This window comes from Pyrus communis, chromosome 15, assembly GCF_041283825.1.
Source record: "Pyrus communis isolate YQ-2024b chromosome 15, ASM4128382v1, whole genome shotgun sequence".
Lineage (NCBI taxonomy): Eukaryota > Viridiplantae > Streptophyta > Magnoliopsida > Rosales > Rosaceae > Pyrus > Pyrus communis.
The window spans coordinates 37429843-37454798 of NC_142579.1; the positions used below are offsets into that span (position 1 = coordinate 37429843).

The window sequence follows — 24956 nt, forward strand, 5'->3', positions numbered from 1 at the left end:
CTGAACATCTGGTTACTTTGGGTTGTTTTGGGTTGGGGGGGGGGGGGGGGGGGGTGGGTGGTGTGTGTGGGGAGAGGGGAGGGAGGGGGAGAGAGAGAGAGAGAGAGAGATCTGGTTAGATATTCACAGGCTACCAAAGAGGGCACGCGCAACAAAGGTTACAAAATCGACATGATCCTAAAGTCGGCCAACCAGCATTCACTTTGTGTTACATCATTACTAGAACCATTTCAAAGCTGGCATCTTTGATGAGCCAAAGTTGAATTTCAAACTATTCTATCCTCTTCTGAAGTTGTCAAAAAGTCTGCCGGAACTTGTTTAGTTCTGAAAGGCTTCACGTAAATGCCAAACCATTCACATGTTAGAGTTGGAGATATGTGGGAAAGTTCCTAATAACTGTCAGGTTCATCTTCTTCATCAGAAGATATGAGTGAAGACCCCATCCATGCTTTAAACCCTTCGTTAACCCGCCTTTCCACCTCTGGTGACACTTCTACGGGGTTCTCCAACATTTCAAGACCTAGGTTTCGACCGCCAAACTCACCCTCATCAAGGATTGCAGCTGCTCTCCTTCTTAGAAAGAAGGCAGTTCCTCCATATAGAACAACCATCCCCCAAGATCCAAACTCATAGCACCAGAACAAGGGCAAAGAGCAGGAGCTTCCTTGTGTTAGGAGGCTAGAGCCAAGAAACAATGCAAGTAGACCAAATATGATAGCAAAGACGGCATTCAGAATCGATAGACATCGAACTCCACCTGCAGATTATAAAAGAGGTCAAACATCAATTATTAGAGGTTGTCATGCAACGCCAAGCTTCTGACCAAAGGTGCCAGGATATAAAAGAAATGCTACAATTTGTATTGTTAAAGAAAACTGGCATGATAAAACGGATGAACCATCAGTGCCACACGGGAAAAGATACTCATAACCGAACTTCTGTATGCCCATTCTGGCAAGGCCCTAATAAGAAGTACAAAAATCTTCATGATGCAAGCAATCTCTTAGATCCATCTTTAACCAACAAAAGAAAGCCTTTACCCTGACTCACTTGCAACTAAAAAAAGTGTGAACAAATTCTGGCACACTACACTTCTATACCCAATTGCTATTTAGGAGTAACTAGTAACTGTATAACTAGCACCAGGGTAAAAACTCAAAACAGCCAAGCAAGTTGAGATAGTATGCAGCAACCAGATGATCTATGACAAGTCCAGTCACATGTGATAAGCAATAGATAGCGGTGACTTAAATATATAGGATACAGTAGTTCATTTGAAATATTCCAATAACTAAACCGTGAACAAGTGAAGCAAAATTTCAGTGTGAAAGGGCGAAAACGAGTTATAACAGCTAAATATCAATAAAGGAAAAAGAAAACAAGTGTGCCAGGAGTGTGAGAGAGAAAGACAAAGGGAGCATACCTCTTTTGGAAGCACAGTAGTTATTTTCAACAACTTTTAAGCATCCATGTCTTGTTGGAGCAGAATAAGCAACGGTGATTCCTGCACCCAGATTGAAACTATGAGAAGTTGAAAACCATTTAGCATATCCAAATCAAATTATTGCCCTGAAAATTGTTAGATCTAATCCCTGTAGAATATTTTCTCAAAAAAACAAAAAAAAATTCCCTGTAGAATAATGAGGCAATATCCAACAACACAATGTCCCTTCTCCAACAAAATTGTATACCATGATCCATGCACAACCAATTAATACTCATTTCTACACTTCGCAAGCAGATTATGCCCTAGACATGAAGCTGGTCACGAGGTGTGAATCAACCACTACGGAACCATATAAAGCCCCATATTTATTACTAAGTTTTCAAATATCGACCCTTTAAGGGTGGTCTTTCAGCTTTGATGCATATTCTTCTGATTGGCTTTAACAGAAGTTCTACTTCTACTACAGAATACCAAAAAAAAAAAACTACTAAAGAGATTCACTTTTGTGCTCCGGGTGAGTACATGGCTTCTAGTACTCATTCACCAGCTACAAAGCTATCAACTTGAAGTATTATAAGCATAAATCTATTCCACCAAGTGAACACCATAACTTACAATTCAGAGTACTTAGACAATGGCTTATCCGAGACAGCAAACCCCGGATTATAAATGCCATTTCCTTACAGTACTTCTGATGATTTTTCTAACCAAATAGACCAAGATCTCACAACTATCCAATATGTAACCTACAAATTCCCCAAGTCTTCCCTTTTGTTATCACTAATCACAATCATTTTTTACTAGATATTTCGATCCTAACGCACTCGTAATGAACCAAGTCTCCACCTTTCTACAACAAACACAAAATAAAAAATTTAATTTCCTACCTTTTGGATTTATTAGCATCCAAACAAGAACTTCAAATTGTAAAAAAAAAAAAAAAAAATCAAAGTAGAGCTTGAAAGCTTCCTTACCCGCAACGAGATACATGAAAGTAGCCAAGAAAATGATCAAGGTGGGAATGAACACAACCATCCAGTAGTAATCCGCAATTTCCTGATCCGTAAGATAAAACGCTCCCGGAAACGGATCGGAATCGCCGCCTCTCACATTCATCGGCAACGAATTAAGCCTCCGGTCGCCGCAGAACGGCCGCTTAGCCGGGTCGGCCGGAAACACAATGTTCAAGCTGATAACCGTGCACACAACAACTACGAGGCAGACCAAAGCCATGGACGCCATTAGCAATGGTTTCTGAAGTTTCACCCACGCTCTGTCTTCCGCCCGGAGGCTCTCGTACTCGTGCTTCGGCATGAACGCCTGGCGAAGCGCGTCGCCGATTATCTCCATTTTTGAACCAAGGTCAAGAAACCCTAGCTCAATCGGATACAGAAACGAACTAGGTTCTGATTCTTTGTAGTGATGATTGATTGAAGTTTGGTCGAGCAAACCCTAGGTTCTTCAATTGCCCCAAATTTTGGGGCTCTTGATCCAAGTTCGTGGGTTGAAAATTTGAATTTTCAAAAACCCTAATTTGCAAGTGTGAAACGTATGAGAGAAGTCGGTGTTGTTGCTTTCAGATATGATCAGCAAGTCAGCACCATTTTTACGCACTCGGGATTTGGCGGGTGTTGCTGTGTGGTGGCGCGTACACTTCACAACCGCTTTGGTTAGCTGAAAATTTGATAACTTGGTAGGCCGTGGCCGTTAGGTTATGATTGGCCTAATTATAAAAATATTATAATAATTTGTCTAATTAGGTACAAGAAACATCCTATTGCAAATGGTGAGTCCATAACCACACTTCGAAAATAAAATTTAATTTTTGTCATTGAATATTACAGTTAATAATATTTTTTTGCGCATAAATAATAAATATTTAAAACAAATTTCATAAATTACGAATTTAAAGTCAATTTATTATCCTATTTTTTGATATATATATATATATATATTATTTAAGAAAATAAAAACAAAAGTTACATTCTAAGAAAAAACTAATGAAAATGACTTGAAAACTTTAAGTTTTAACGATAAAGACAAAATAAAAGGTAAAGTGAATAGTATCAGGATTGACTTTTTAGTATAAAAATATGATTAGTACCAGAGCTTTTCGTTAAGAGCACTTCCACCGTGTGCTCCAGCCCAAGGGACAAGCATAGGAACAGGGCTAAATAGCCCGAGTGATGAAGCCCAGCGTGTGCTAGCGAGCGAGCCTGAGCAGGCCTGAAGGAGAGGCCCGGCAGAAGTTGCCAATCCAAGAGCCCAAAGGCCACGTGATGCAAGGCTGACATCTGGGCGATGTCATCCATCATCTCCTCTACATTTCTGGGCCTCAACCTTACAACTACTCAACCTCCGTCGTCCTTGGAAGCTGCGGAGAGGATCCTCTTCAGTCCCAAACCCACCAGAGCCTCCGGATCTGTCTTCTTTAAAGGCCAAGTGGGCATCATGGGCTTTCCCCGGAGTCGGCGTCGTGACTTTCTCAGAGATGGTTGTCGGAGAAGATGCAGAAGATGCATAATTGAAGAAGAAGTTTTTCGATAAACAAACAAAGAAGGAAAAAGGAAGTGAAGAAGAAGATGCATAATTGAAGAAGAAGAATTGAAGAAGAAGCAGAACCGAATCTGTAGAGAAGAAGGAAGAAGGAAATCTGCAGAGAAGAAGGAAGAAGGAGGAGGATCTGGAGATAAATTAATAATATAATATTAATTATAAATAAAAAAATACTAAGATTTTATTGCTTATTACCAGGGCTATTTAGTGTAGAGGTGAAGATGTAAAAGATAATTACTGTTCATTAAGAACAATTACTATTTACTGGATTGATTAAATAGTAAATAGCCCGAGAGAGCCTTTGCAACAGTGAAGTTGCTCTAAAGCTTCATAGATTCTATCAAACAAAAAGCCAAAAGCTAATTTGCTCAATGACGTCAATCCATTAAAAAATTGGCATAAATCCATTAGAAGAAACAAGAAGCCTTCGTTTTTCCTTGACATCTTTTGATTTTTTAATACAATACTTTGAAATGGCTCATTAAAAACTCAAAAGAATTGTTGTCATGTTGTGATTGTCAAAAAATTGTTGCAGAGAAGAAATATAATTATCACGTCATTTCAACTGATTTGAATGCAATGCAATCAAACATGACATTAAAATAATTAATCGCATAAAAAAGTTGAATTTAGATAGGAAACACCAAACCATCTGAAGTATGATTTTAACGAAATGTAATAGTATTTTTTAAAAATAGTTTGAAAATTTTGAGTTTTGACGATAATAACAAAACAAAGGATAAAGTGAATAGTACCATAATTGACTTTTTAATGTTAAAATTAACATACCGCAAGTTTTTCGTTAAAATTTTTTTTTTTTCCAAGTTATACACATGATCTTTTCCAAGCTCAAAACCTATCCTTAAAACCCCGGAGTGTGCACTCCACGCGCCACCTTAAGCCGTGGTGGTAATACACGAGGAATAAAAAATGTAAAGGCAGGATCCACCTTCGATCCAGTATTAATCGAACCCAGGCTATACTTAAGCTCAGTCACCGATTGACGTCTTCGTTTTCGCAGAGCTCACTCCGATCGCTTCCATGGCTTCCCTCCCGTCTCTCCCGAAACCCATCTCGCAAACCCAGCATTTTCCCATAAACCCAGCTCGCCATTCAAGGGGTTTGATCGTAGTTTCACGAAATCATCTATTTTCCGGACATGGGTTGCTTAATTTTCAACATGGGTTGTTCGGAGCCGGAGAGATGAGGCCCATCAGAAGGTCGAACCGAACCAAAGCTGTGTCCGGTAAGTTCGTAGAAGCACTTCTGTTCATAGTCGCTTTTATAAACATGTCGAATTTTTTTGAAAAAACTCAAGTACTCACATATAAGTTCATGATTAGAACACTAACAACGACAATATTGGTTGTGCCAGATTATGGGATCCAAGTCTCTGAGGTTCCACAGTTGACTTCCACAGAGGTCACCTTCTCGCCTTTGAATCATGAACTTTTCTCTTCTGTACCCCCGTATTCGTTTATGTTCTTGGATTCAATAAACGAAAGAAAAATCAACGGACATAATTAAATAGGGTGTGCATATAGTACTCCATGCTTCAGTACTGTTCTTAAAGTTCTTTGCTTGCAGTAAAAGTTAGAAAAGTACAGCGAAATAAGTAAAAAAATATTAATTGGTGTCTTGAGTTATTATTTTCTGCGATGAAGTGTGGTAAAGTTTGAGACTTGTTTGATTCTGGAAAAGATTAGTTCAGACTTCATAGATTAGTACTAATTACTAAATATCCATGTTCAAGACTTTTTTATTTTTATTTTTTTATTTCTGTTTTATGATATTTGAACTTTTCTATGTAGAAAGGCAATTGAAAGGCTAAAAACACACCGCGAAAATCAGAATGGTAAGCAACAATTTCTCGCCATGTACTCTAGCGTTTTCGGAGGAATTACGACGGATCCAGCTGCTATGGTGATTCCCATTGATGACCACATGGTCCACAGAGGGCATGGTGTTTTCGACACTGCTGCTATAAAGGATGGGTTAGTGAGTTTGGCCTTTTAATGTCTGGATAATTTTTGTTGAACATCGAACATGGATTTTGAAAATTTGTATGATCTTAACACACACACACACGCGCACACAGATTTTCAGTGCTGTGATTTTTAAGATGTGAATTAGTCAGTAAGTTCAAGTTTGTTTATTGTTCTCTCTTCTCTGCATCGAAGATATCTCTACGAGTTGGACCAGCACCTTGACCGTATTTTAAGGTCAGCATCCATGGCGAAAATTGACCTGCCATTTGATAGGGAAACCATAAGAAGGATACTTTTACAAACTGTGAGTGTTTCCAAGTGCAAAACAGGATCTCTGAGATACTGGCTCTCAGCAGGACCGGGTGATTTTCAGTTATCCCCATCTGGCTGCAATCAGCCATCGCTTTATGCTATTGTGATCCAAGATCAATCGCCCTTTAGTTCGAAGGGAATTAAAGTAGTAACTTCTTCGATCCCAATAAAACCCCCCCAATTTGCAACCATGAAGAGTGTGAATTATCTTCCAAATGTGCTTTCGAAGATGGAGGCTGAAGAAAAGGGTGCATTCGCAGCCATATGGCTGGACGGAGATGGATTCATCGCTGAAGGGCCTAACATGAATGTGGCTTTTGTTACAAAAGAGAAGGAACTTGTGATGCCTCAGTTTGACAAAATCCTAAGTGGGTGCACAGCGAGGAGAGTTTTGGCTCTTGCAGAAGGGCTGGTGGGGGAAGGCAAGCTTCGGGGAGTAAGAGTAGACAATGTGACTGTTGAGGAAGGGAAGAAGGCAGATGAGATGATGCTTATTGGCAGTGGAATTCTCGTCCGCCCTGTAGTGCAGTGGGACGAGCAGATCATTGGGGATGGTAAGAACTTATCTCCATCCTGTGTAACTTTGAACATAAATTAACCGAATGAATGACTGACCAAATGTCCGCCCTGTGCTTTCTTTTGATGTGTTTCTTTCTTTTAACTACTATTTTCAAATGTTGCCTAATGAAACTTTTGGAGCTTATTACACAGGTAAAGAAGGCTCGTTGACTCAGATTCTCCTGAATCTTATTATTGAGGACATGAAATCCGGCCCGCCTTCTGTCCGAGCACCTATTCCTTACTAAGCCGGCACCAGCTGACATTTCAATTCTGTTGAAGTTTCAAGTGTCAGAAATCTGTCATTACCCAACTGCCACATTTGTGTCCTGTACACGGAGCTCTGTCCGGATCCTTTTCTCAACCACGAAGGATCAACCGTTCAAGGAGGGCGATTTAGTTATGATAAAATTTATTTCGGTGCTGTCGTAAAAGCCAGTCAGAGTTTTTATTTGACTGTTAACAAGCCAAAACTGCTGTGATGTATTATTATATGGAATGTCAATATATTTTTCAGTGTTTAATGTATAAAGATTACTGCAGATTTAAGCACCTTCATAGCATGGTCTCTTGCCAGTTCTACTTTCTCCAACAGCCTGTGCTCATTCCAATTGTAGTCGATGAACGAATAACGCCATTTATCTTCGGGATTTACAACAATTTTCTCCAGGTTAACAGCAGTCTCTCTATCAATAATGCCTGAGGTTTGGTAATGTAGGAAGTACTCGTATATATGCCCGGTACAACCGGGCGCCAGCGAGCTTGAGAACCTCTAGCTGAGGAAGAAAGCACGAAAGGTGGTCGAGGAATCACAGCGCTTCCAAGCCGACGTTGTTGGATCTCTAAGTACTTCAACGCAAGCGATGTACCATCTTGGACAAGCTTGGAGTTGTGATCACTGGAGGCATCAGAGCTCACAGCTTCATGTTGGATAGGATTGCGAGGAGCTGCATGCGTGGGCAGATTGACCTGTTGAGCTTTGTCGAGCCATGGTACAAAATTAGGGTTTTCAAAATGTGGAATTCCATAGGAAAACCTTATTAGGGGAATGCAGAATATCATCTACTAAAATCATATTTTGTAAATCAACGTGGTTGTTGATGATTGAATTATTATTTAAATACTGATTAACCTTGCATTATCCTTTGAATAAACATTATTTGGTGAAAAGGTTTGGTACTATGGATAAAACCAATGTCCATTTTTAATTAAATAATGGATTATCACTATGTCGTTAAATTAATGGGTCAATATTATTAAAAAAATGTTATTTTTATTTTAAATAAAGGTATCCTATCATAAAGTGATGGCAAACTAACATCCCTCCTTATAGCATAGCGTGACATAAAAGAATATATTCGTGAGAATTCAAACTCGAGTTGAGAGCTCAGACTCTTTATGTCTAACAGATCAACCCCTTTATCTCTAGAAATATTTAAAAAATAACGTAGGCATGTCATTTGTTTTTTGGTCAATGGCATCCGTCTGTTGAGCCCTGGCTTAGGTAACAACTACACCATGCTTTGAATTTTTGAGCCGCGATAATTTTGAAGTCATTTGTCAAAATTGCAACAAAAGATGTTGTCATGGGTGAAAAAACAGAAAAAAGAAGCAAATGGAAAGTCGGTGACACAAAGATAACAGAATTAAAGAGTCAACCGTTGATGAAAAAAGGCAGGCCAAGCAAACGGTGTACAACAAGTACACCACAAACCACCCCACGGCACGCGAATCTCCGAACTTCCAATACGTGTCCTCACCTCATTGGCCTGTCAAATCTACTTCCATCCCCGATAAACAGTTCAAGGAAAAAGGAAAACAATTCGGTGCCTCAACAACAGAAAAGAAAGAGGAAGCCAGCGATCTCTCACACAGAGGAACAGTTCTAGAGAGAGAGAGAGAGAGAGAGAGAAAGAGAGAAGCAGTTCTAGAGAGAGAGACGCCGGAAGAAAGATTCCGTCGTATTTTTGGAGTCTTCTGCGATTTGGCGGTAATCGGAGGCCGGTGGGTGTGGTATTCGGATCGCGGCGGCGACTTTCGGGCGGAGGAAGAGCAGGAGGGATGGTGAATTATATGGTGGAACGCGCCACGAGCGACATGCTTATCGGTCCTGATTGGGCCATGAACCTCGAAATCTGTGACATATGCAACCACGACCCTGTGTATGCGTCGCACTCGATTATAACTCTCTTTTTTGTTTAGCTTGATCCTTGCATCATTTTTGGGGTAACTATGTTTTTGATGTGTTTGTGATGATATATATGTATACTTTGAATCAAAGAGGGAGTGAAGATGTTGGTTGAATTTGATCGAACAGTTAACTTTGTGTTTTGTTGCTGAGAGAATTCGAGGATAGAAGTGCAAAAAAAATGATAGGAAAGGATAAAAAAGAACAAATTCTGGCGATTTATTACAATTTTGTTTGTAAAATTGGATATGGTTGCGATTTAGTGCGTTCGATTGTGAGCGCGGGTTCGTATGATGTCATAAATTGGATCTTTCTGAATGTGGTCAGCTGAAATGTTAATTAATTGGATGCATTTTTAATGGTTTTTTGACTGATTACTGGTCAGTGTGTATAATTGAGCTCAATATTTTACAATTGTAGGAGTGATTAGTAATGCTCGTTGTATATTTGTAGTAATAAGCATATACCATAGGTTTGGAGGCAACATAAACAAGCCATAGACGTTGCTTTGACTGTTCGGAATGCCAAAGCTGCAAATGATGCACTTAATTGCTAATTCTTTTTCGTTATTTAGGATGTACACAAAGCATGTTAGACGGGATAGACACGAGAATGCCTTTTTCACCCTGTTGTGTTCGTATCAAGTGTTGTGCTTCTGATTTTAGTTATTGTCACGAGCTAACTGGATGTATGCTTCTCTAGATTGGATCTTTTTGTTGAAGATTACCTAGATTCAAACCCTCTGTTTGGTTTCATAAATCAGGCAAGCGAAGGATGTTGTTAAAGGTATAAAGAAGCGCCTTGGAAGTAAGAATTCAAAAGTTCAACTTCTTGCCTTAACAGTAAGCTTCATGGAACTGTTTCATTTTAATTAAGTAAAGTGGCCAATTTGGCTATCAATCCTTGTTGTTTTCAGTGCATTGTTTTTCATTTCTTTAAATTTTATACTTTATTTACCTAAAAAAATTTAGTCCCAGGACTCTTATTGATTAGTGTACTTGTCTTTTAATTAGCCATATATTTACGGGTTGAGTTGTGTTATTGTTTCCTTCAGCTTACGGTAAAACTTGTTAATGGATGCGTTTGTGTGTGTGTATGTTTTTTTTATTTATGAGCAATGCCTTTGCTTTTAAGATGGTGTATCTTATTTCTGTATTGTCATTGTATGTTTGTGTGTGTGTGTGTGTGTGTGTGTGTGTGTGTGTTTTTTGTTTATGAGCAATGCCTTTGCTTTTAAGATGGTGTATCTTATTTCTGTATTGTCATTGTATGTTTGTCAGTGCTTTATGTTCTTCCCTATTTGGGTCAAGTAATCATTGAGTTTTGATGTATTATGATAGATCTTTACTTACATTTCTTGTTGTATGCCTAGTGGATTTTTAATACCAGTGCTACTCTCATATGGAACAAATCATGGTGAAATTTTTGTACAGTGTGAAAACAGAAATTTATTTTAGTAAGATGGACATGTTCCCGTGCGGATTACTCTCATGTGTTTATACTTTATACTCAGTTCATAGAAGTGAAAAGAGATGAATGGCTTAGATCCAGCAGTCTAGAGAGTTGGCAGATTTAGAGTTTCTATGCACAAAAAAAAACTAGTTGATGGTGTACTGCAAATTTCACTGAACTTTATGTTCAATTCCTTTCTGCTGTAGATGCCATTTGTATATTCACATTGTTTGTCATTGTTAACGAAATTTTATTACAGTGGTCTAAATTGGTTTTATTTTCGTCTGTTCGCTACATTCTAGCTGTTGGAAACAATAATAAAGAATTGTGGAGACATTGTTCATATGCATGTAGCAGAGAAAGACCTCCTCCATGATATGGTTAGAATAGCAAAAAAGAAGGTAGCATATACCCCTCCAGCAGTCTGATTGTTTGTTAGTGCTATACAATATCACTTTCATTTCTATTTAAGTTTTCTCATAGTATTTATGATGCAAATTGTAGCCGGACTATCATGTCAAAGAGAAGATATTGATCCTGATAGATACCTGGCAAGAAGCTTTTGGGGGACCGAGAGCAAGATATCCACAATACTATGCTGCATACCAGGATTTGTTGGTATGTTCATCAAGAACAATTCTCAATTAATAAAACAACTTTATTGTTAAAACTTAATATGAGAAGCATTCATATTACATAATCAGTGTCAAATTGTTATTTCATTGCTTATATTCTGTTTTAGTGCTTGAATCTTCAACATTGTCTGAGTCAAAATATTTCTTCAGCGTTCTGGAGCAGTATTCCCTCAAAGATCTGAATCATCTGCGCCTGTATTCACACCACCCCAGACACAACCATTGTCAGCATTTCCTCAGAATTTGCAAAATCCAGATCGTCCGAGAGATGTAGCTGAGCCTTCTGCAGAGGCTGAGTTCCCAACCTTGAGGTGCACATGTAACTCCTCCTTGTTCTGATTGAATGATGTCAAAACTTCTATGAGATTCTTTTTCTATGCATGTTAGTGATCCAATCACATAGGAATTTCGCTACATACGGCAGGCTTTATTGGCATCTTTAGACAGTTGCATTTAAGAGTAAAAGCTATGATGTAAGTATGAATATACAATGGTATGGTGGAAGTATGAATGTACTAGGTCTTTATGGTGAAAGGGGATTTTTTTTTTTTGTTTTGGTCTTGCTGTCCTGTGTGGTTCAATGCAACTGATGTTTCATCCTTGATGAGACATGAATGCAAGTCAGGAATTTGGTTTTGGATGACAAAGCTTGGTGTTGCTTCTACTTGCATCTTTGATGGGTGGGATGTATCAAGTTTCAACCTTGCAGACTGGGTGTTTCCCATTTTAATGCTCTGAATGGTTTATCCTAAGAAATTTAGCAGTGAGAAATTCCAAATTAGAAGGAAACTGTTATTTCTTTATAGTGAGCAGCCATCGAAATAATGCAGTATGTGTGTGTGTATCTCATATTTTAATTGATTTTTTTTTGTTTGGTTAGCTTGACAGAAATTCAGAATGCACGGGGTATCATGGATGTCCTGGCAGAAATGCTAACTGCAATAGATAACAAAGAGGTAAATGTATCGTTTTTGATATAGAAAATAATATTACAAATTTACAATGTGATATTGATTAAATGATGACAGCTGAAGTAATATTACTATGCCCTTTTCAAGTCGTTTGATAGATTTGGATAATACAACATGTTAATAAAGAGAAGAAAAATTTTAAATCCCCCTAAGCTGAATTTACTTGGATCTCTATCACGCTGGATGTTTCATCTATAAGGAACTGTGCAGTGAGGAAGATGCTTGAATATCATAATTTCAATCTCCATTTACTTGTTGCTCAAGTTTTCTTTCAATTTGCAGGGGCTTAGACAGGAGGTGATTGTTGATTTGGTTGACCAGTGCCGTACATATAAGCAGAGAGTGGTACACCTTGTTAACTCGACTGCGTAAGGCCACAACTATATTCCCAACCACCTTTCTTTTCCTTTCTTTTTTCCACAAAAAAAGGCAGTTGCCTATTTTGTATTGGCTCTTTTTGTTGCATGGTTTATATTTGTGTATTATTGATCATATTGGTTAAATAAGAAAACAAGAAATTAAGTAATTATAGAAGTTTTAAGAAGGTGAGGAAGATTGTTAAACAAAAAGTGACTTGTATTTTATGGCATGATATAGGTTCCTTTGAACTAATATGCTACAGAATTCCAAATCTTTTTTTTTTTTTTTTTTTTATTTGTAGGAAATATACGTTATTGTGACTTTCAAAACAGTCTGGTATGTTATATTGTGATATAATCATTCAAGCCAATAAAAAACTTGAAATTAGTTTCCAAAAAAATAAAAATAAAAAATAAAAAAACTTGAAATTATGTCTGAGCATTAGATGCTTGCTCTGTAACAAACTAAACGAACAAAGGAACAAGCCCTATTTAAGGACCTTAAATGGGAGTTGGTTTTCTTTTCAATTTTTTTTTTTTAACGAAATGTGTGTGTATAAATATATGGTATAGGCATGATGTAGACGTTTATGATGGAAATTTTCTTTTAAAGTGAAGTTTAAATATGATCTAGATGTTTATCCGGGTTCTTTAATATCATCCATGTAAGATTTGCTTGAATGATAATTATAGGTTATATTGATATGTTTTCTGTTCTTTATGTGTAACTGCCACTGCAATTTTTCCCATTTCTTTACTTAGTAAAGGTTTTTGTTAGGGATGAATCACTTCTGTGTCAAGGATTCCTTATGTTTATGTTCTTTATGTGTAACTGCCATGGCAATTTTTGCCCATTTCTTTACTTATTATTTGTTAGGGATGAATCACTTCTGTGTCAAGGGCTGGCGCTGAATGATGACTTGCAACGTCTTCTAGCCAAACATGAAGCCATTGCTTCTGGAAATCCAGTTCAGCCGGATAAACCCAAGCCTGCAGCTAACGGAGCACTTGTAAATGTTGGTGGTCCTCTAGTTGACACTGGAAATGACAGCAAACAGCCTGATGGGAGGTAATTAGGATTTTAATGCACTCACAGTCACTGCAATATATGGTGACTAATCCATTGGTGTTTGTTAACCATTGAAAATAGTAATGCCAGAATTTTTTTGCAGATCCGCCTCAAGTTCCGGTTCCGGTGCTAATCCACTTAATCAGTTATTGCTTACTGCCCCTCCAACTACAAATGGTTCAACTTCTACTGCAAAGGCCGATCCCAGGATGGATCTTCTTAGCGGTGATGACTTTGTCTCACCAAAGGCAGATGCTTCACTGGCTCTTGTTCCTGTGGGACAACAGCCAACTACTCCTGTTAATCAGCAGAATGCCCTTGCTCTTATCGACATGTTTGGCACTGAGAATGTCCCGAACCCTGTGAATACCCATCCTATTAATGCAGCCAGCCAACCCAATCCTTCACCCTCGCAATTCCCACAGCAGCAGAATTTTCAATCTCCACAAGCAGGATTTCTCCCGAACGGAAATGCCCCAATTATGGGGGTCCCACAGTATGAGCAGTCTCCATTCGGACAAGGTGCTGCTCCTGCCTGGAATGGTCAGATGGTGCAGTCACAACCACTGCAGCAGCAGCCGGCTTCACCGGGTTATGGTGTGCTTTTCAATACTTTTTTGGTGTTTCAGTCTCCATACTGTTTGGTTTCATTTACATTCTTTTGTATATAGGAAGATGAAGCAAAGTATAATCCTATATTCCCGGCTAGTGCAAGTGATGTGCTTGCTATTGGTGATTGTATTAGCCATGAAGAATGTTATTCGGTTTACACTTTTTAGAATAAGGTAACCTCTCACATTTCACATGATTGGACAGGTTCACCAACCAGTGGATCATTGCCACCACCTCCCTGGGAAGCTCAGTCAATAGATGATGGCAGCCCAGTAGCAGGTTCTCGATTCTCTCCACCCCCACTGCAAGTTACTACCAAGGTGGTGGTCAATTCACCAGGTGGTTTCCATCCCCAGGGACCTCAAAGCGACCAGGTTGTAGGTATGTATATCCAGCCAATTACAACTACCCATTTGTCAGCAATCAATAACCAGGTTGGTCCTAGCAATCATTTGGGTTTGCCCTCTTCACCGGTCCAAGGGCCATACACGGGTATGACTCCACAAGCTATTCAAGCAGGCCAGATGACATCTATGTATCCTCAACAAATGTATGGTGGTAATCAACTAGTCCCCTACGGCTACGATCAACAGCATCAAGCATACGCCCTTCAGCAACAGCAACAGCAATATCAACAACAGCAAGCCTACGCCCTTCAGCAACAGCAGCACGCATACGCCCTTCAGCAACAGCAACAACAGCAGTATGCCCTTCAGCAGCAAATGTACGGTCTTTCCGTTAGAGATGGTAATGGTATGAAAAACCCCTACCAGGTTTCCGCTCCATCTTATGTTCCACCAAGCAAGCCATCCAGGCCGGAGGATAAGCTATTCGGAGACCTCGTTGACTTTGCAAAACTGAAGCCAACAAAAACGACGCCTGGTGCAGCTGGTAGCGTCTGAAGTTATTACCGGTTTCACCCTTTTTCCTCCTTTATTTTGGCCAACAACTTAATTTTATTTTTGGATTCTTTTCGCGTTCTTTTTCATTTTTGGTCTTTTTTCTCGATATATATATATAATTTTTTTGTTTGTTGGGCATTTGACTCCATAATCTGGGTTTGTGATTGGGAACGTGTACATTCTTTGTAGAAAAAAACCCCGATAAAAATGGGAGACCTCCATGTGATTTAGAGATTGAATTTTATATGAGATCTGCATTTTTTTTGTGTTTTTTTCAGTTTTACTCTCCAAACCCTAATTTTTCTTTTTGTGTGTATTTTCTTGATTTACGTTTTGGTCTTATTTGGTGGGTGGCTGAATCTGTATCTAGTTTCAACAGTCAACGAATAGACTAATTCAAAGCCTAATGTTCCTGGTAGTAAATCATCCGATCCGGTTTCAATTGAACTTATGACCTGTCGGACTTTAGATGTGACACAAGAAAAACTGCAGCTTGCCTCCTTTGCCTTTGTAAAAGGACTCTAGAGTAAATCGTATATAATTAAGGAAAACTAATGAACAAGTTTTGAAAATTTTGAATTTTAACAATAAGGATAAAATAAAGGGTAAAATGAATAGTACTAGGTTTGACTTTTTAATATAAAAATGTGATTTTTTGTTAAATTTTAACCACAATTGTAAAATTTTATACACCTTCTATTTGAGTCGGTAGTGTCAAGTGCTTGACAACCTCAAGGGTAGATATGAACGCTCTTAACCACGTTTGCAAAGTAGATGATTAAGTTGTGAATGTAAATACTAGTGTATTTTACTAATTTTTCTTCCGAAATTTGTATCCCAGGGCTTATTTTCCTAGACCTAATATCCCTCTATTTACATTATGATACGTGATGTAACATATGGTTTTTTTTTTTTTGGTCAAATGACCTATGTTTTTTTTCGGTCAATATCTCATCTCAGTGTCTGACCAAAAAAGAAAGGAAACTATTGTTTGGTGACAAAATATAATCGGAAACGTGGCGGGTGCTGATTCGTTGGTGGTTCCCTATTCCATGTCCCTTTTCGCACCGTATACCAAATCCCATTCCTAACCCGACCGTAAAGAAATCGATCGTCGATCTTCGTCTCTCCCGAGGAAAGCAAGTCTCTCTCTCTGCAAGGTAAGCTTCTGGGATTTCAATCCGTTGTTCAAATATTTCCTGCAAAAATAGAAATTTACGTTATACCCCCTTGAGTTACATTAAATTGCATATGTTGCCCCTTTTCAATCGAATTGTATCGATTCGGTTTTTCCAGAGGTTTTGGTTTTGGATGCGTGTGGCGAAATCAAAACTTCCAATCAACTCAAATTTCCAATTTTTATTTATTTATTTATATTATTTTTTGTTAATTTTGTGAGAATGTTGTGATTGTGTTCAGGTAGTGGGGCTTTGTGGTGAAGCGCTGCGATTTGAGTTCCCAGGCAACAATCAACATGCAGGTTAGCCCAGCTTCTTGTTTTGGCCGGTCTGGTTATAGTTAGAATTCATTGGACTGGTTTTTCGGGTTTAGTTTCGATCGGGTGTTCATCCGAATGCTGTTTAGCTTAAGAGCATATGGGGATATGAGGGTTGTTAGTTAAACTAATTGTTAGCTCGAAATGTGCTCCAAGTGGGTGAAAGTTTTATGGCTGAAAGTGGATTCGTTTAGAGGGAGGATTGCCGGAAAAATGTGGTAGAAGGGTGAGAGATGGAGGGAGAGTGAATGTGGGTTCGAGGAAAAAGCAGTGTTTGTTTTGTGGAGAGGAAGTAGACGGTGAGGCCTCATGGAGCGGAATTATGGACATGAATGACTGGTATATAAAATTGTGAAATACAATCATGTATCTTAGATGGCAGTGAAGCTAGTGCGAATGGTGAACTTTAGTGGCTAGCCGGGTGTTGCTGTTATACAGCGTCTTCTCTGCTTCTGGTCTTGGATTGGTGTAATGCATAGCTTTTTAAACCATTCGGTGAAACCGTTTTGAACAAGTAAGTTTTTGCAGGCATCAAGGGCAAGGCTTTTCAAGGAATACAAAGAGGTGCAGCGTGAGAAAGTTGCTGATCCAGATATTCAGTTAGTTTGCGACGACACAAACATATTTAAATGGACTGCTCTCATCAAGGTAAGCTCCGTCATTACAAAGAAAACTTCTTGGGGTGTATTGTTTGACCTTATTTGTCCATATTTTGCCTTTAGGGTCCATCAGAGACCCCATTTGAGGGCGGTATATTCCAGCTTGCTTTTGCGGTTCCTGAGCAGTATCCTTTGCAACCTCCACAAGTCAGGTTCTTAACAAAAATATTCCATCCAAATGTGCATTTCAAGGTACGAAATCTTTGTATGACAACGTCTAATCTGTTTGGAAATCTGAGGAATCTGGCTGAGTTGTGAAGTGTTTTCAAACCTCGTTTGTAGCTTCTTTTCTTGAAAATGAATAGTGTGTCAAAGCATACTGAGGATTTCATTTGGTCAATTGTTTGGTACACTGTACCGGCATTACCCTCTGACAAATGACGAGATCACCAGATGAAAAATAGATTGGACACTAAATGTTTAATGCACTGTTGTAAACATATCAAGTATTGTTTCATTTTCCTGAAGTTGTTTTCTAGTGCAGACAGGAGAGATTTGCCTTGATATTTTGAAGAATGCATGGAGCCCTGCTTGGACACTCCAATCTGTTTGTAGGGCTATAATCGCTTTAATGGCACATCCAGAACCTGATAGCCCGCTGAACTGTGATTCAGGTACGTGGACGCGCATATTATGTATACGAGCATTGGATTTCTAAGACGCAGGAGCTCAATTTTTGTTTTTCCATCCCCCGTGCTTTGTGAGCCGTCGTTATCTATTCTCAAGCCAACGACCGGAAACCTAAGCTCTGTTCACATGGATGAACTAGGATTCTGAAACTAGGGGTCAAAGGACATAAATGATAGTTGTCTGAGACATTTGTATTTTAGGATATGAAATTCTCGTGGCTTCCCCAATTCTGCATTATAATTGGTGCTAGGTTTGAGTTAATGCACAAATTGCTGTCTGTTTCATTCTCTTATCTTCTGTTTAAGTTAATTGGTGTTGGTTGTGTGGCAGGCAATCTTCTGCGTTCCGGCGACTTCCGAGGGTACAATTCCATGGCCAGAATGTACACCAGGCTAGCCGCCATGCCGAAGAAAGGCTGACGACGCTGGGTGCGCTGTAGTTTTTTGTCTTCAATTTTTGAAGCAGCTTGTATGTGATTGTATTGCCTAATTTTATGCACGAAGTTGCACATAATGTACAACCTCGGCACATGTTAGCTTGGAGGTTTTTATACATCATGATTTGATTGTGAATTTGTGATCGACGAAACCGAAAACTAGTCGTTTAAGAATGCTCTTGTAATAATAGTCCGTACTACCAATAGATTTTTCCGAAACGACGATGAATTATTTCAGCCTTGACGATATATTATCAGAGTGTATATTGCTTAAGCCCAGAACCGATTGGATCTGAGTTACAGATGAACACTGGATAAGTAGATTAGTAAGAAACGACGAACGGCACGATTGCAACCACGGCCTCTCTGCTTCAGAAACTAGTCGAACCAGTCACTCTCCTCGGTTACCATGAGCGGGGTCATTCGGTGGCTGATTCCCGGCCGTGCTACTAACTGCATTACGATTTTTATTTGTGTTTGGATGAACAAATATGACAACGGTAGACGGCCATGAGTATGAAGGAAGGTTTGAACAGAAGAACAGCTGAATCAGAGGCTCTAAATGCAGTTGAGGATGGTAAATTTCGACCTGCTTTTTCAAGAATCAATCCAAGTGATTTCTAGGTGCTTTTATTGTAAATTTCGACCTGCTTCTAGTAAAAGCTCTTGTGAGCACAAGTGAGGTTAGTTTGGTACTGTTGTGCGGTGAGAATAAACAGCTATAAAATAAAGCAGCTAGTATGGGTAAATTTTTTCGGTAAAAGTACTCTCTTTCTCGAACTCTCATTCTCCTCTCCCCTCGTTTTCTTCGGGCTTTTTATCATCAATATCCATTTTCTCCGTCTTCATTTGCCCAGAAAAAATAGCGTCTTCCTCGATGATATCGACATCATCCCACCTGCACCTCCCAAAAAGCTAGCCCTTCCAATACCCAGATAGAAAACTTCCCAGAAGATTAATATTGGATTTTGGGCAAAACCTGTCAAGCCCAATATTCCCAAATAACAAAATTGGGTTCTGGGTATGGTTGCATCGTGGGGTGGGGATGGGGAGTTGATGGTGCGAGAGAGGAGATTAGGTGAAGAGGGTAGGTGGGGATTCGAAAAGGGTTAGACTCTCGAATCCTTCTCTCCTGCGATCGAAGCAAAGGAAATTGTCATATTTCCCATTTCCCTAAATAGGAGATTTGTCATATTTCTATCACAAGATTAAGAAATTGTCCCATTTTGGGGTATTTCCCTTTATTATAACATGATAATAATATTTAAACAAATGATATTCATTAGTATGAACATATAACTGATGTAGTGCTTGGGGAACAAATTAATTTAAGGCTTTAGTGACTTCTCATCTCTCAAAACCTTTGTGACCTTCTCTTTTAATTGAATTGCCTAGTAACTATTTTACTCTTAAATGTTTAGTATACCAATGCTTTATAATTTCCCTATTTAAAGGGCTCCATATGTATCCTTAAAGTAGTCAATTAGAGAATTCAAAAGTTAATCTAAGAAGAAAGTGAGTTTTCTCCTTCCTTAAAATCAAGTGTGAGACTTGGTCGTGTCGAGTGAATCGACGATTAGCAACGTGAGTGATTCCCTTGCCCCTGGTCGAGTGATTCCATTGGCCCCTGGTCAAGTGATTCCCAGGTTATCTCCCTCAGTTCCCTTGGTTCCATCCTGCATCAATAACATATTAGATTATCCAGTAAACAAATATATAAACATGTCATCGATATATGGCTCAAAATCAGTAATTGATTAGGTTACTTAACCTGAGTAGCACACTTTGGACAATTCTCTAGATTCAGAGGACGATGAAGAAATGAAAGTAACTTCTAAATATACTATAATTAAGAAAATCTTCTTTGTCAACCAAAGATCGAAAACAACATGATTATTTCACTCCTTTTAACTCTTTGTGAACCACAGAGAGGGAAATGTATTAAACAAGAATCAATAAATAAATAAAAAAGGAAAAGTATATAAAGTGAAAATAGAAGTGCTGAAATCATTTTCTTTTAAATTTAATAAATTGAATAATAACTTAACTAACAAAGAATCATACATATGATTTCACTAGCTTACCATCTCTCTCCCGCCTCCTTTTTTTTTTTCTATTATAAATTCTCTTGCATATATAATTTCCACCATCACATGAATAACAAGAGTAGAAAGCTATTGGTAGCGTGAAGAAAACATATCTCTCTTTCAATACTACTATTTTGTGAGAACATGAAATGAAAAGTTTCTTTCATAATTAATTATTCTACTTTCAACTTTTACAAAATTCAGACATCAACCATCATTTCTTCCTTCAATTCTCTAATTAAACATAATCCTAGGCACCAAACCAGGCTCGCCTTTGTTTCAAACTGGCTAGAGTTTGTTTCCTCCACTCCAAATCCAGATTAAAGATATATAGTCCTACTAATCAATTGAAGTACACAACCCCTTCCCCATTTATTTATATTATTTTTTGTTAATTTTGTGAGAATGTTGTGATTGTGTTCAGGTAGTGGGGCTTTGTGGTGAAGCGCTGCGATTTGAGTTCCCAGGCAACAATCAACATGCAGGTTAGCCCAGCTTCTTGTTTTGGCCGGTCTGGTTATAGTTAGAATTCATTGGACTGGTTTTTCGGGTTTAGTTTCGATCGGGTGTTCATCCGAATGCTGTTTAGCTTAAGAGCATATGGGGATATGAGGGTTGTTAGTTAAACTAATTGTTAGCTCGAAATGTGCTCCAAGTGGGTGAAAGTTTTATGGCTGAAAGTGGATTCGTTTAGAGGGAGGATTGCCGGAAAAATGTGGTAGAAGGGTGAGAGATGGAGGGAGAGTGAATGTGGGTTCGAGGAAAAAGCAGTGTTTGTTTTGTGGAGAGGAAGTAGACGGTGAGGCCTCATGGAGCGGAATTATGGACATGAATGACTGGTATATAAAATTGTGAAATACAATCATGTATCTTAGATGGCAGTGAAGCTAGTGCGAATGGTGAACTTTAGTGGCTAGCCGGGTGTTGCTGTTATACAGCGTCTTCTCTGCTTCTGGTCTTGGATTGGTGTAATGCATAGCTTTTTAAACCATTCGGTGAAACCGTTTTGAACAAGTAAGTTTTTGCAGGCATCAAGGGCAAGGCTTTTCAAGGAATACAAAGAGGTGCAGCGTGAGAAAGTTGCTGATCCAGATATTCAGTTAGTTTGCGACGACACAAACATATTTAAATGGACTGCTCTCATCAAGGTAAGCTCCGTCATTACAAAGAAAACTTCTTGGGGTGTATTGTTTGACCTTATTTGTCCATATTTTGCCTTTAGGGTCCATCAGAGACCCCATTTGAGGGCGGTATATTCCAGCTTGCTTTTGCGGTTCCTGAGCAGTATCCTTTGCAACCTCCACAAGTCAGGTTCTTAACAAAAATATTCCATCCAAATGTGCATTTCAAGGTACGAAATCTTTGTATGACAACGTCTAATCTGTTTGGAAATCTGAGGAATCTGGCTGAGTTGTGAAGTGTTTTCAAACCTCGTTTGTAGCTTCTTTTCTTGAAAATGAATAGTGTGTCAAAGCATACTGAGGATTTCATTTGGTCAATTGTTTGGTACACTGTACCGGCATTACCCTCTGACAAATGACGAGATCACCAGATGAAAAATAGATTGGACACTAAATGTTTAATGCACTGTTGTAAACATATCAAGTATTGTTTCATTTTCCTGAAGTTGTTTTCTAGTGCAGACAGGAGAGATTTGCCTTGATATTTTGAAGAATGCATGGAGCCCTGCTTGGACACTCCAATCTGTTTGTAGGGCTATAATCGCTTTAATGGCACATCCAGAACCTGATAGCCCGCTGAACTGTGATTCAGGTACGTGGACGCGCATATTATGTATACGAGCATTGGATTTCTAAGACGCAGGAGCTCAATTTTTGTTTTTCCATCCCCCGTGCTTTGTGAGCCGTCGTTATCTATTCTCAAGCCAACGACCGGAAACCTAAGCTCTGTTCACATGGATGAACTAGGATTCTGAAACTAGGGGTCAAAGGACATAAATGATAGTTGTCTGAGACATTTGTATTTTAGGATATGAAATTCTCGTGGCTTCCCCAATTCTGCATTATAATTGGTGCTAGGTTTGAGTTAATGCACAAATTGCTGTCTGTTTCATTCTCTTATCTTCTGTTTAAGTTAATTGGTGTTGGTTGTGTGGCAGGCAATCTTCTGCGTTCCGGCGACTTCCGAGGGTACAATTCCATGGCCAGAATGTACACCAGGCTAGCCGCCATGCCGAAGAAAGGCTGACGACGCTGGGTGCGCTGTAGTTTTTTGTCTTCAATTTTTGAAGCAGCTTGTATGTGATTGTATTGCCTAATTTTATGCACGAAGTTGCACATAATGTACAACCTCGGCACATGTTAGCTTGGAGGTTTTTATACATCATGATTTGATTGTGAATTTGTGATCGACGAAACCGAAAACTAGTCGTTTAAGAATGCTCTTGTAATAATAGTCCGTACTACCAATAGATTTTTCCGAAACGACGATGAATTATTTCAGCCTTGACGATATATTATCAGAGTGTATATTGCTTAAGCCCAGAACCGATTGGATCTGAGTTACAGATGAACACTGGATAAGTAGATTAGTAAGAAACGACGAACGGCACGATTGCAACCACGGCCTCTCTGCTTCAGAAACTAGTCGAACCAGTCACTCTCCTCGGTTACCATGAGCGGGGTCATTCGGTGGCTGATTCCCGGCCGTGCTACTAACTGCATTACGATTTTTATTTGTGTTTGGATGAACAAATATGACAACGGTAGACGGCCATGAGTATGAAGGAAGGTTTGAACAGAAGAACAGCTGAATCAGAGGCTCTAAATGCAGTTGAGGATGGTAAATTTCGACCTGCTTTTTCAAGAATCAATCCAAGTGATTTCTAGGTGCTTTTATTGTAAATTTCGACCTGCTTCTAGTAAAAGCTCTTGTGAGCACAAGTGAGGTTAGTTTGGTACTGTTGTGCGGTGAGAATAAACAGCTATAAAATAAAGCAGCTAGTATGGGTAAATTTTTTCGGTAAAAGTACTCTCTTTCTCGAACTCTCATTCTCCTCTCCCCTCGTTTTCTTCGGGCTTTTTATCATCAATATCCATTTTCTCCGTCTTCATTTGCCCAGAAAAAATAGCGTCTTCCTCGATGATATCGACATCATCCCACCTGCACCTCCCAAAAAGCTAGCCCTTCCAATACCCAGATAGAAAACTTCCCAGAAGATTAATATTGGATTTTGGGCAAAACCTGTCAAGCCCAATATTCCCAAATAACAAAATTGGGTTCTGGGTATGGTTGCATCGTGGGGTGGGGATGGGGAGTTGATGGTGCGAGAGAGGAGATTAGGTGAAGAGGGTAGGTGGGGATTCGAAAAGGGTTAGACTCTCGAATCCTTCTCTCCTGCGATCGAAGCAAAGGAAAGGAATCGAATAACACAGGAGTTTTGATGTGGCTGGAGATGGAGGCTTCCAGATGATTTGTTGTCTTATGCTTTACAGCATCCTAATTATTTACTTCCTGACTCTGTGTGTGTTTGTCTTGTATTTTTAATCGATGGCTGCAGAATTTGGTAGATTTAGCTGTTTCCCAGTGAATTGCAAAAACCGCTTTTTGAAAGCAGCAAATAGCTGCTTCCACTTTTCAGCTATTTCTGACCGTGGTTTAGGAAATAAGCAGTCTTTGGCTCTGTTACCAAACACAATTTTGAGGCCCTTAAAAAAATTTAAGCAGTACCAAACTGGTACAAAGCATTTCCAAATGGGAACAAGATTCGAACCTCACTGAAGCTTGGTGGATTAGCCTCCTGAAACAACGGATTCGCCACCGGTTTGGCCGGCTCGACCAACATTGGAACTGAAAGGAATCCAAAACGTCTCACATTACCAAAATTTTCAACTGATTCCCTCAAATTTTCTCACCAGCCAAACACAAAATTAAGGAAAGAAAATGTCTACCAATTCACTCACCTTCGCCCGATCGTCTGCTCCGCACAACTTGGAGGAACTCCGAGCGAAGCTTCCGAGCTTCCTCCATTTCGCTCACGTCACAGTCGCTGAGTCTTGATCTGCTGCTTCTGGCCTGTGACTTGGGCCGGTAATTATAAGAAAGTTTTGGCGGGGAGGGAGGTACGGTGAGACATGTGTGGGACGGAGGAGGGGACACGTGTGCGAGCGTGGTCTTTGGTGAGTGGGGAGGTTGTTGATGAGCAGTGATGAGTGAATGGGTCCTCATCACGCTGCTGCCTTTTCCTCCAGAAACGAATATTATTTATTACTGAATAATAATAAATACAAATTATGAAAACCTTTTTGGGGTGCGATCAAATTCTTTATCGCTCTGGTTGGCAGCTGAGAAAATTGTGGGAAAATATTTTGATTGGTTTTCTTTTCTTGCGGATTAAATTTTATTGTTTTGAAATGTTATTATTGTTGTTTGTGGATCTGTGATTTGTTTAATTTTTAATTTTCAAAGTCGTTTAGAACCATTTAGTCTTTACGTTTGCGTATCATAGTTGTGGCTTTTTACTTTTGTCAAAGTCTTCTAGGTCCTCGATGGATGGACTGTCGTGACGAAATCATCAGTTGATCTCTTTTTTAGAGAAAACAAGCCTAAACATGTGAGAGTTTTAGATTATTTTCAAGAC

General features: G+C 39.1%; 6 protein-coding genes across 10 annotated transcripts; 4 read left to right on the forward strand and 2 right to left on the reverse strand.

The window, feature by feature from the left end:
* Positions 1–100: 100 nt before the first annotated feature.
* Positions 101–3172, reverse strand: LOC137714343 (uncharacterized). The gene is made up of 3 exons (XM_068453584.2): positions 2422–3172; positions 1424–1504; positions 101–757 (listed from the first exon to the last, which is right to left on the reverse strand). Exons 1-3 carry the CDS (start codon positions 2795–2797, stop codon positions 390–392), a joined length of 825 nt encoding a protein of 274 aa, XP_068309685.2. The 5' UTR covers positions 2798–3172; the 3' UTR covers positions 101–389.
* A 1627-nt stretch (positions 3173–4799) lies between these two features.
* Positions 4800–7424, forward strand: ADCL (D-aminoacid aminotransferase-like PLP-dependent enzymes superfamily protein). The gene is made up of 5 exons (XM_088686241.1): positions 4800–5249; positions 5379–5425; positions 5819–5997; positions 6184–6857; positions 7015–7424. The coding sequence occupies exons 1-5, from the start codon at positions 5045–5047 to the stop codon at positions 7107–7109; spliced, it is 1200 nt and encodes a 399-aa protein (XP_088542367.1). The 5' UTR covers positions 4800–5044; the 3' UTR covers positions 7110–7424.
* Positions 7425–8537: 1113 nt separating this feature from the next.
* Positions 8538–15326, forward strand: LOC137741906 (TOM1-like protein 9). Of its 3 annotated transcripts, none has more exons than XM_068481606.2 (10): positions 8538–9023; positions 9813–9891; positions 10804–10902; positions 11006–11119; positions 11287–11447; positions 12017–12092; positions 12390–12475; positions 13344–13535; positions 13639–14132; positions 14352–15326. In XM_068481606.2, exons 1-10 carry the CDS (start codon positions 8923–8925, stop codon positions 15047–15049), a joined length of 2100 nt encoding a protein of 699 aa, XP_068337707.1. In that variant the 5' UTR covers positions 8538–8922; the 3' UTR covers positions 15050–15326. The 3 variants fall into 3 exon arrangements, with proteins under 3 accessions (XP_068337707.1, XP_088542368.1, XP_088542369.1); XM_088686243.1 differs by having other exon boundaries at positions 8731–9023; positions 9752–9891; XM_088686242.1 differs by lacking the exon at positions 10804–10902.
* A 679-nt stretch (positions 15327–16005) lies between these two features.
* Positions 16006–24549, reverse strand: LOC148690978 (uncharacterized). Of its 3 annotated transcripts, none has more exons than XM_088686244.1 (3): positions 24280–24549; positions 24090–24166; positions 16006–16248 (listed from the first exon to the last, which is right to left on the reverse strand). In XM_088686244.1, exons 1-3 carry the CDS (start codon positions 24542–24544, stop codon positions 16006–16008), a joined length of 585 nt encoding a protein of 194 aa, XP_088542370.1. In that variant the 5' UTR covers positions 24545–24549. The 3 variants fall into 3 exon arrangements, 2 of the variants coding, with proteins under 2 accessions (XP_088542370.1, XP_088542371.1); XM_088686245.1 differs by lacking the exon at positions 16006–16248 and adding an exon at positions 22842–23170; XR_015956915.1 differs by lacking the exon at positions 16006–16248 and adding an exon at positions 23869–23998 and having other exon boundaries at positions 24280–24407.
* On the forward strand, positions 16122–18488 carry LOC137740184 (ubiquitin-conjugating enzyme E2 PEX4). The gene is made up of 6 exons (XM_068480013.2): positions 16122–16209; positions 16469–16529; positions 17073–17192; positions 17267–17395; positions 17688–17817; positions 18164–18488. Exons 2-6 carry the CDS (start codon positions 16524–16526, stop codon positions 18250–18252), a joined length of 474 nt encoding a protein of 157 aa, XP_068336114.1. The 5' UTR covers positions 16122–16209; positions 16469–16523; the 3' UTR covers positions 18253–18488.
* Positions 20729–22800, forward strand: LOC148690979 (ubiquitin-conjugating enzyme E2 PEX4). The gene is made up of 5 exons (XM_088686246.1): positions 20729–20841; positions 21385–21504; positions 21579–21707; positions 22000–22129; positions 22476–22800. Exons 1-5 carry the CDS (start codon positions 20836–20838, stop codon positions 22562–22564), a joined length of 474 nt encoding a protein of 157 aa, XP_088542372.1. The 5' UTR covers positions 20729–20835; the 3' UTR covers positions 22565–22800.
* Positions 24550–24956: the final 407 nt, after the last annotated feature.